This window comes from Gastrolobium bilobum, unplaced genomic scaffold (assembly GCF_033153095.1).
Source record: "Gastrolobium bilobum isolate Gb01-03AN ecotype WA unplaced genomic scaffold, APGP_CSIRO_Gbil_v1 utg11508, whole genome shotgun sequence".
NCBI classification, from domain to species: domain Eukaryota; kingdom Viridiplantae; phylum Streptophyta; class Magnoliopsida; order Fabales; family Fabaceae; genus Gastrolobium; species Gastrolobium bilobum.
The window spans coordinates 398,958-409,503 of NW_026898005.1; the positions used below are offsets into that span (position 1 = coordinate 398,958).

Genomic DNA, 10,546 nt, shown 5'->3' on the forward strand with positions numbered 1-10,546 from the left:
CAGTTATAATTTATTGAAAATTATAATTAATTGTTATAAAAGAAATTATAATTAATTAATAAATATAACTTAATAAATAATAACCGTTAGATTGACAAAATTTAATGGTAAAAAAATAGATCCTAAGAAATAATAATATGATAAAATATTAAACTTATTTTTTTTTATGCTTACTTTAACTATTTTTCAATAACATTATTAGATTATAATTTCAATTAACCTTTAACTTTTCTATCTCCTCTTGATATTACTGTATTTTATAACAATAGAAACAATTGCACAATAAAAATCGTGGTCGAATAGAATGTGATTTTTTTTTAATTTGGATATTAAATAATAATATTTCTTTAAAATAATAAATATTTTTTCCTATATATATTTAAAAATCTTGCTTGTTAATGCAGCCAAAAGTGCTTTATCAGCTCGGAGATAGCAGGCTAACATTTTGAGTGCCGTTTGATGTTTAAACTTTTGTTCCGCAAACGTTAAGGACCAGCCGTTAACTGACGGGCTCAGAAAACCACGCTACGCACCCGTAACGGAAATTAACGGCGACGTCGGTGCTCACATATCTATTCGTTACAAACACAAATATAAATAAATAAATAAATTTGCCTTTCGGTTTTTTTTTTATATTTATAATTAAATTTCAATTTTCCATTGTTTCAAGTTTCAACGTTCGAGGATTTTTCGAAGCATAGCTACAGAGAGAGAGAGAGAAAGAAGCAATCTTGGTCTCTCTTTTTGTCAGCTTCACTTCGATTCCCGCCACTGCTCTGCAAGCATAGGTACTTCACTATTCGGAGAAATTCAAAAAATTTGTTCCTGATTGTTTTTTTTTGCCCTGCAAAATTCAGGTTTTTTTTTTTTTTTTTTGATATGATCGATTCTTTGCTTTTCCTCTTTTCAACGAAAGACTTTGATTTGTTTTTGGGGAAAACCCAAGAGCGTTCCATGTTTCATGTGAGTTTTTTTTTATTGGTTTTGGGGGTGGGGGAGTTATGGAATTTTTGATCTGATAGTGGATTTTAAGATCTGGGTTATGTTTATATTTGTGTTTCCCCGCGAAAATTTGGAAATTTTGCAACGTGAGCTAGGTTTTTAGGGTTTTAGATGGTTATTCTGTGATGGGTCCTGGAGAATTTTTCTTTTTTTGTTTTTATGTGTTTAAGATATATTCAATGGTTTGTTGATTAGGATTTTGGGTTTTGGTGATGGTTTTGAAGGATATGGCTGAGGTGAAATCAGAGGAGTGTTGTATGGAGAATAAACAATCTACTGCTGCTTCATGTTCCTCTGTTTCTGAAGGCAGTGGCAGTGCAATTCACAAGTCTCCAGGGATATGTAGCACAGCATCCGCATCGCCTTCAAATCGGTAACATACATTTAGTTCTTTACTTTTTCATTGCAGTATTAGTCATGAATTATCATGATGTTGTTACCTTGAGGGCAGTGTTTTATGCCTATCTGTTATTGGCATAGTTTCACATTCTGAAATAGCAGCTGGTTCCCTTTATACTGTGGATAACTTGTCCATTTTGTATCTTTGCTATGATCTCCATGCATTGATTTTCATTGTATGAATATTTTCTGTACAGAAGGACCACTGGACCTATAAGGCGTGCTAAGGGTGGTTGGACAGCACAGGAGGTAAATCTTTACTCATTGGAGACAGTTGTTCTTCTATTGCTTTTCATTTTTTGGTTAGATATGTTCTTGCGTGTTAGTGAGCTGATCAAATAATGAATTTAGCTCAGTTGATTTAACGTCTGCGTAAGTGTAGTCCAAGATACGTTAGTTATGCTTGTCCTTGTCAAGCATCGCTGCTTGTATATTAGTTAATAATGCTCTTAATGTTTTCTTCGACGTTCTGCAGGATGAGACATTAAGGAATGCTGTTGTAGCTTTTAAGGGCAAGAGTTGGAAGAAAATAGGTATTTATATTTACCCTACTTAGCGTGTCTGATATCACTTGTTATTGCTACATTGCTTTTGCCATGGGGATATCTAGTTCAATCATTCATTGATGGTCTTTGTTTGTGATTCACAAATTTATAGTGGCGATGCATACTTGGATTGTAATCGGAAGTGAATATTTGAACTTGCGTGAGAGTTTTGAACTGAAGAGATTTGATTGTAGATCACTGATCACTAAACTAATTTGGCTTAAATGCTTAAGAAACATAATAAATATTGTTTTGCAAAGTTCCTCATCAGTGTTTTCATTACGTAGTGCAGACCCATCCATCATTTGTTGTGAAATAGAAAATTCACCTGACGGTTTATGGAACATTAAAACTATACACAATGAAACTTTTACGCTGTTATGTACAAATTGTTTACTTATTATTAATGGTTTTCTTGGTACTAGAGTGGAGGCAGAGAACATCGCAGTTGAAAAAAAGACAAATATAATTCGAAAGACATTGGCTTGAGGATAACTTTTAGTTAATTTTTCACTTGTTTGGCATGCAGAAAATTAGAATGAACCACTAAAATTAAAACTTTCAAACCTCTATTTGTGCCTTTCATTATAATGTTTGGTTTGTAACGTAGAATTGTTGTCATGTGTGTGAACATAGGAATTTTTTCTTGTGGCTCAATACTAAATGCTTAATGAAAGCATTATGCTCATTTTCATGACACTAATTTAAATTAATATGTGGAATGCAGCTGAGTTTTTTCCTGATAGATCAGAAGTTCAGTGTCTGCACAGATGGCAAAAAGTTCTTAATCCGGAACTTGTTAAAGGACCTTGGACCCAAGAGGTTTTAATCTTTTCCTCCTTTTCTTCTTTTTTAATTTTTGCTACAATTTTATTCAAGCATTAATTTCTCTTGCTTGGCTTACAGGAGGATGTTAAAATTGTTGAACTGGTATCAAAATATGGGCCTACAAAATGGTCTTTGATAGCTAAGTCTTTGCCTGGTCGAATAGGGAAACAGTGTCGAGAGAGGTAGGTTAATTGAAGTTCACATGGTAGTTATTTCTTCTTCTTATTTAGTCTTTTTTTTTTTTAATCCTTTTTACTGATAAAGTATGTTGTTATCCATACCATTAAATATAAATTTTAGATCTGTTTCTTTTGTATCAGCCTCATCTTTTTAAGATCTTCATTCCATCAGACTCTTTCTTAGGTTAAATGATGATTCAATTGCTACAACTTGCATGTAAACTACTCAAATTATACTGGCTTTTCCTTCTTGAATGTTTTCAGGTGGCACAATCATCTTAATCCCGACATAAAGAAGGATGCCTGGACTTTGGAGGAGGAAATGGCCCTGATGAATGCTCATCGCATACATGGGAACAAGTGGGCTGAAATAGCTAAGGTCCTTCCTGGAAGGTCTGCTTCTTTTATTAATTCTTTGGCTGTTATAAAGGAAATTAAGGTCACAGCAAAAATCATGGAATGGAATCTTTATTATAATATTATGCTAATTGCAAATTATCTTCCTGGATTAGTGTCCGAAACATATTTTTAATATGATTTTTTTTTTATTTTGTTGGGGGTGGTAATATTTGGATGTATTTCTCTTAATTCTCTTAATCTTCCTCAATGATAAAATCTTAGAAGGATATATTCTACTTAAAACTTGTTTTTAAGAAAAAAAAATTAGAAAGAGATAGAAGGAATCTTGTTTAACATAGGGATCCACCTCGGTACTCCCTCCAAAAAGAGAGGATCGTACTACCTTTTTTGAAATTACAGACTTTATGTCAAATGTTTCAGACTAATTAATAACAATTACGAACTTAATTACTCATTTTGTAATTTTAAAATGTAGTATAATACTCCCATTTTTGGAGGAGCACCGAAGTGGGACCCCTGTAACATAATACTGAAACACAAAACAATGAAGAAAAAAGAGAAAAAAATGGAGCAGAGCTGCCCAATCCTTCAACATACCTGTTAGGGAAACCCCAAGCCATGTGTTTTACACCAAATAGAGGCATAGCATGTCTCCTCATTACAGTGATTTCTCTTCAATGAATTTTTCACTCGACCTGCCTTCAGCAGCAGAAAAGAAAAAGAAGAAACTTCTACAGTAAAGAAGAGAAATACTGTATTAAATACCAAGCAGTAGCCGGTTGACTGGTGATAAGCAATATCGGTCTTCTTACCCTAAAAATCTTAAATTTATATCATCATTTTGCTTGTTTCACTTGCTAGCTTTTCCTTTTGCAACGTTTTCTAATATTAGTTTTACCCTAAGATGTATCTCTTGATGTTCTTTCTTGTTTTTAAAATTTCCACACACATTTTCTAATGATTTGTTGACCCTCTGTTGTGGAGCTGGCCATTCTGATATATATTATTGAAATCATATTTAGTGGAAATACCACACTTGTATAGTTCAAAGAAGTCCATATTGTAAAGTGAATCCTTGTAAAAAAATAAAATAAAAAAATACTAGTGATCTTAGTAAGAAGGGCGGCACAATATGTTGATTATACAGTTACTGAGCACAAGTTGTAAGATATATTTTGTGATGTGAAATGGCATTCATTTGAATTATATTGATGACAAATACTATTTGTTTACTTGAATTTTCTTATGCAGGACTGATAATGCAATAAAGAACCACTGGAATAGTTCTTTGAAAAAAAAGTTGGATTTTTATTTGGCTACAGGAAGACTTCCACCAATTCCAAAGAACAGTCCACAAGTTGCTGTTAAAGATTCAATTAGACAATCTGCTTCTAAAACAATACTTGTTTCTTCAAATAAAGAATTAAATGTAGCTGTTGAAACGTCATCTGAAACTACAGCCATTAGCAAGCTAGATGACTGTGGCAAGAATCAGTTTGAGTCCTCAGGAACAGTTAGAGAAGTTGGTGATTCATCAAGTGTTCCTGCAAATGAATCTGCTGATTCTGACTGTGCAGACATCGATCTTTGTTATAGCAACTCGGAACAAGTGTCAAGAGCTAATTTTGGAATAACTTATGGGCCAAAATCTGAGAATTCTGGACACAATGGATGCTCAACCATTGAGAATTGTATAAATAATGGTGAAATGAGCAGTAACAGGTTAATCAGAACATCTTTTTTGCAAGAAAGTCCAACCTTTGGCTCTTTATGTTATGAGCCACCACAGATAGATGGTTCAGTTCCTTCAGATTCTCTTTATTTAGTTTCCTTGCAGAACAAGTATTGCTCTAATCCAACATTGTCACCTCTTGGTTTTGTTACACCTCGAGTGAAGGATAATGGATTATGCACAGAAACACCTCAATCAATATTGAAAAAGGCTGATGATACTTTTCCAGATGATAGTCCCTCCATATTGACCAGGAGAAGGTCTGCACTCGAAGTACGCACCACTCTTAATAATTTTTTGAAATCAGGTTATGATTCACGTACTTCCAATGAACCAGAGAGTGCCAAGGATAATTCTGGTTCTGAAGTTGGGAGGTTCTCTGACAGTCCAGCAAGCCATGACAATGGGAGTGGCATTCCCAATAATAAAGCATTCAATGCATCTCCACCATACCGGTTAAGATCCAAACGAACAGCGGTTATCAAGTCTGTGGAGAAACAACTTGAGTTTGCATTTGATGAAGAGAAGAATGACGACAGTATCAACTCTAAGGAAAAATCTGCAAAGAGGAGCAATGTGATGACTGAAGATTGTCTGCATGAAACAAAGATGGTATTGACGTAGGGTATAAATTGTAAGTCCTTGCTAATTATTGTTCTTTAAATGTATTTTATTATATTTCTACTTAAGTTTTAAGACATCAGAGGAATTGCTGTCCACTTACTTCAGTTTTTCTTATAGAAATGAGATTGATCCAGAATAACAAACTCAATCCACCAGAAATTAATGATATTCAGTATATTTCAATAATGTCAAGATCAAGAGTATTTTCACTGAGTTAGAGGAAGGATATTGTTATTATCTGAAAAAAAAGATGTAGTTGTGGAAGTATGATTATTGGTCACTATGGAAGTCTGAACGAACAGGATAGTTGTCTTTCTTATCCAATCTGTAACGGCCTTTTTTTTCCTCCAAATTAAAGGACAACTTTTATGAGTTCAAGCAAAGTGTTATTTGATATGATTATTATCCTTTTCTGTTTACTTAAACATTATTATTTGTATATCAAATTGTCAGTAGTGAATATGGTAACAAACAGTGCAATATGGTTTGTATCACTTCTTCTGACCTAGGTTTATGGATCCCACTTCAATTTTTCCATCTTTTCTATGAAATACAAATTACATGGTTGGATTAGCTCATTTTGTGTTCTGAAAAACCTACAGCGAAAATGCTACAAAGAGAGTTTTTGGTTGAAAAATGTCTTGTTCTTTCAGAGTTACTATCCAAGCTGCTTTTGACCATTTTGAATTTCATCTGTATCACAGTGGAAGTATTCAAACTTGTCCTCTTGAAGTTTTCTAAAACAAAAAATATATATACATTTTTCTTTTGACATTATGAATGTGTGCGTGTGTGTAGAGTGAACTTGCAACTATTTGTTTGGGCACTAATCCATTTATTTCTTTTATGTGCCCATATAGCTTTAAACTTTCTGTTGGAAAAATATCTTTAGGATATCTTCATTATTTGTAAATATCTATTTCCTTATTTCATTAGGATTTAGGTTAGGCATGGGCTAAGCCCCATTAGTATTTCTTTATATATTGTACTCTCTTGAATCAATTCAATATATAGATTTATTTCAATGTTTCTCTCGTCTCTTGTTATTTTACATGGTATCAGAGCCTAACAAGAGGAATCCTTGTTCGCCTTTCCTTACTCTTTTTCATAATTTTAATATGGTAGTAGAGAGATATCACCTACCATGAGAGATTGACTTTCCCAACTTTTCCCTTTCTCTTTTTCTCTCCGCTTCTCTTAGTTTCTTCTTCTTCTCGTTCTTGCCTTCGCCGCTGCAAGTGTTGTGTGATGGGCTATGACTAGTGGGCCAAAGTTCAGCAATGCAAAGTTAGTTAGTGAATTAGCTAGTTTCTTAGGGAAACTATTCTAGAATATTCCTAAAGTATAGGATAAAAGTAGTGTGTGTAGGGTGATAGGGGATATTGAGTATTTTGGTGAATTGGGTTTTGGAAAGGATCTCTTGGGATCTCTTTGGCTAGGTATTTTGGCTTGAGAGTGAGTGAGGTCTTTTGGTGTTTTATTTGTTATTCCTTTGTATTTCTTGTTACCTTTTTGTTATGCTTACTAGTTAGTGTCTCTGATGAATACTGAGATAATGGAAGCATTATACTGTTCAATTGTTGTTATCTTTGCTGTTGAATATTTTGGGTTCCATCAATGTGCTCCATCACCGTCGACCGTTGCCGCAGGCGAAAGAGCCGCCGTGGCCGAGTTGCACACGGTGAGGGGTCCACCGTCAGATTCCCTCTGCTGTCCACGATCTGACTCGCCTTCACCGACATGTGTTCATCGATTTGTTCTTGTTTTCCTGCAAAGCTCAGATCCGCTCTCTCTCTCTCTAGCAACCAAATCAAGTCATTGTTCTGGCCGTGTCTCTTTACTCTGGCTGCATCATCTTTTCTTCTCCGGCCGAATCTTGTTTCTTCCGGCTATGTTTTCTTCTTATTCGTTGATTTATTATTTTTATTTTGTGGCTTATATTTGGCCTATTTTATTTTATTCCCACATATACTTGTGGCGTTATTCAAGTCAGGCTTGGCTTGTGTTTGATTTATTTTTGCCATTGTTTGACTTTGTTTTGACCTCCCATTCACGGGGAGCATTTATCTCCGTTGTTGCCTGGTTCGCGGATTATTCGAGTTACACTAGCTTCGTCGGCTTGTATTCCAGTTGTAGCATTTATCTTCATTGTTGCCTGGTCCACGGATTATTCCAGTTACATTGGCTTCGTCTGCTTGTATCCCAGTTGCATCAATGTCTTTCCCAACCCTTTTGGTTGATGTCTTTCTTAGTTGTTGCCTGGTCCGCCGATTTTTTCAGTTAAAGTGGCTCCGTCGGCTTGTGTTCCATTTGCAGCAATGTCTTTTTCAGCCCTTTTGGCTGATGTCTTTTCCAGCTCTTCAGACTGATGTTCATTTTAGTTGATTTGCTGTCGATTTCTCTGACTTATATTCCGTGAAACATCGTTTTAGTTTTCTTTCTTCCTAAGATGAAGTGTCCCTCTATCTTGAGGGGGAGTATTTGAGATATAGATAATATTTTATTTTAGTTTGTTCATACTTGTAAGTAGCGCCGCTTTAGCGTGCTATAACGGAGTTGCGTTGCGGTGCGGCAGCCAACCGTCACAGACCGCGCCGCGACGGTCAGGAAAAGTGTAGCGGCTGTATTGCGGCTGAAATCGCAGCGCTATTGCGTCGCTACAATAGTTTCTGCAAAAGTGTTCTCGTTGTAGAAGGAAGAGAGCGTGTTGAGCTAAGACAAGAGATCAGGGGTGTCGATCATCGATTCTAGAACCTTCTTCAGCTTCCGAGACAAATCTTAAGTTCTTTGATTTGGGCATTTTACTTAAGTGGCAGTTTGAATTTTGACTAATTTTGCCACTTTATTTTGTTGTGCTACATTATTTGAGACTTTAATTCCTTTAATTTTCTTATGATTTGGATTTTAATGTTTGAAATCATTTATGTTTGAGTTTCAGATCCTTCAAAATTATTTTATGTTATATTCTCATTTTTAAAATTTTATATTTGTGGAGTACAATTTAGGGCCCGTTTGTATTCACTTTTTTTAAAAGTCCTTTTTATTACTTCCTTATTTTAAAAGTATTTTTTATAAAAGTTACAGCTATTTAGATTTTTAAAAAAATATTTGATTTTTGAAAAAAATATTTGACTTTTGACTTCTGCTTTTTTGAGAAGCTAAAATTTTTAGCTTCCGAAAAAAGTAAATTTTTGGCTTTTTTTATGACTTCTGCTTTTTTTAAAAGCAGGCATCCAAACAGACTTTTTTTGAGAAGTGCTTTTTTTTCTTAAAAAAAGCAGCTTTTGAAGAAAAAAAAGCTCATCCAAACGGGCTCTTAGTGTATTACTTAGGTACACTTTGCACAATAGTAGTGTAGCGCTACCCGCTATAGCGTTATAGCAGTTTGGAGGGTTAGCTGCTACACGCCGCTATCCGAGATTAATAAGTATGAGTTTGTTATTTTTCTTTAGGGTAAGTTGTAGAGTTGTTTCAACCCCCACTCATTTATTTTGATGTTATGTTTCTTAGTCTTTCTTGTTCAAGCTTGTTGCTTATGATCTATATCCTCCAACTTGAAGGGGAGTGTTGGAAAAAATATCTTTAGGATATCTTTATTATTTGTAAAGATCTATTTTCTTATTTCATTAGGATTTAGGTGAGGTCTGGGCTATGCCTCATTAGATGGGAGTGTTGGAAAAAATATCTTTAGGATATCTTTATTATTTGTAAAGATCTATTTTCTTATTTCATTAGGATTTAGGTTAGGTCTGGGCTATGCCCCATTAGTTTTTCTTTATATATTGTATTCTCAAATTAATTCAATATACAGATTTATTTCAATGTTTCTCTCGTCTTTTGTTATTTTACACTTTCAAAGTCACAAGAAACTAAAACCAAGCTAGAATCTAACCTTGTAGTAGTAGTCCTTATGATTTGCTCTTCTTTGCATAGCTTTCAGCCTGAATTAGTCCAGCAATGTAAATTGTGAGTGTTTGTTTACCTGTATTTCTTTTGGCAGGAGATAATGTAGTCTCCTTGCAGATATGGATCCTAATAACGTGTGTTTTGGATTGAAGCAGGGATTATGGCAGCACTTGTTCTTGAAGCTGGTTGATTTTTTCTCTAAATTGTTTGACCACGTTTACCAATTTTGCAAAGATAATTCAGAGTGCATGAGGTGCTTATCCACTTGATAGTTGGCATTCTTTTCCATCACACATCAACAGCAGTGAAACAACTTGTATGTTTAGAAGAATAAGAATTGATACATTCCATTTACTTGTGGATATATATAGCTAGCTGTATTTCTCAGATTTGTACAGTTTAGCCTAGGAAAAATAAATCTTCTAATGTTTCATCAATGTCCAAAGATTCCTTCAGTTCTTTCTCTAAATATTTTTTAGCATGACCCACAAATAAGAGTGTAATCCTTGCGTTATGGCACCTTTTAGTTTTATGTATTAATGAGACTTTACCCTGAAGATAATGTTTGACAATCATACAAAGGTGCTGCTGACTGAGGTGGAAGGTATCATCTAGAGTTTGCTTTTCTTCTTGAAAGCTGTGAACAACTTATATTTTGCTGAGGAGGCGTTTGCTTCAAGTATTCTAATCACATTCCTTGGATATTTTAGAAAAACCTCTTAATATTTAAAATTCTTGGGAAACTCTTTTTTTTTTTTTTGAATTTTCTGAAAATAACTTAAAAAGTTTGATTGGTTCACAATGTATATTTCTAGAAATATGTGATAATTCTCAAAATGTCCTTATTATATTTCTAGAAATATTATTTAAATATTACTTGTAAATGTAATTGATAAAAAATGTGATAATTCCTTATTTGTTTTTTTCACTTCAGGGGTGTAAATAGGCTAGGCTAGGTTTTGACTTAAATA

The 10,546-nt window shown here is 34.2% G+C and overlaps 1 protein-coding gene across 3 annotated transcripts; it reads left to right on the plus strand.

Moving 5' to 3' along the window:
* The first annotated feature begins 684 nt into the window (after positions 1-684).
* On the plus strand, positions 685-10,100 carry LOC133312133 (transcription factor MYB3R-3-like). 3 transcript variants are annotated; one of them, XM_061513290.1, is made up of 9 exons: positions 685-788; positions 1,227-1,375; positions 1,599-1,650; positions 1,877-1,934; positions 2,674-2,768; positions 2,853-2,956; positions 3,218-3,346; positions 4,565-5,679; positions 9,731-10,100. In XM_061513290.1, the coding sequence occupies exons 2-8, from the start codon at positions 1,230-1,232 to the stop codon at positions 5,667-5,669; spliced, it is 1,689 nt and encodes a 562-aa protein (XP_061369274.1). In that variant the 5' UTR covers positions 685-788; positions 1,227-1,229; the 3' UTR covers positions 5,670-5,679; positions 9,731-10,100. The 3 variants fall into 3 exon arrangements, with proteins under 3 accessions (XP_061369274.1, XP_061369275.1, XP_061369276.1); XM_061513291.1 differs by having other exon boundaries at positions 4,565-5,670; XM_061513292.1 differs by lacking the exon at positions 685-788 and having other exon boundaries at positions 1,215-1,375.
* The last annotated feature ends 446 nt before the right edge of the window (positions 10,101-10,546 follow it).

Excerpts from the sequence above, each read along its gene's own strand:
- LOC133312133 (XM_061513292.1), top strand. The coding sequence starts at position 1,215 with ATGGTTTTGAAGGATATGGCTGAGGTGAAATCAGAGGAGTGTTGTATG. Across the intron at positions 1,651-1,876 it reads GTGGTTGGACAGCACAGGAG|GATGAGACATTAAGGAATGC; the intron begins GTAAATCTTTAC and ends GACGTTCTGCAG. Across the intron at positions 2,957-3,217 it reads GGGAAACAGTGTCGAGAGAG|GTGGCACAATCATCTTAATC; the intron begins GTAGGTTAATTG and ends GAATGTTTTCAG.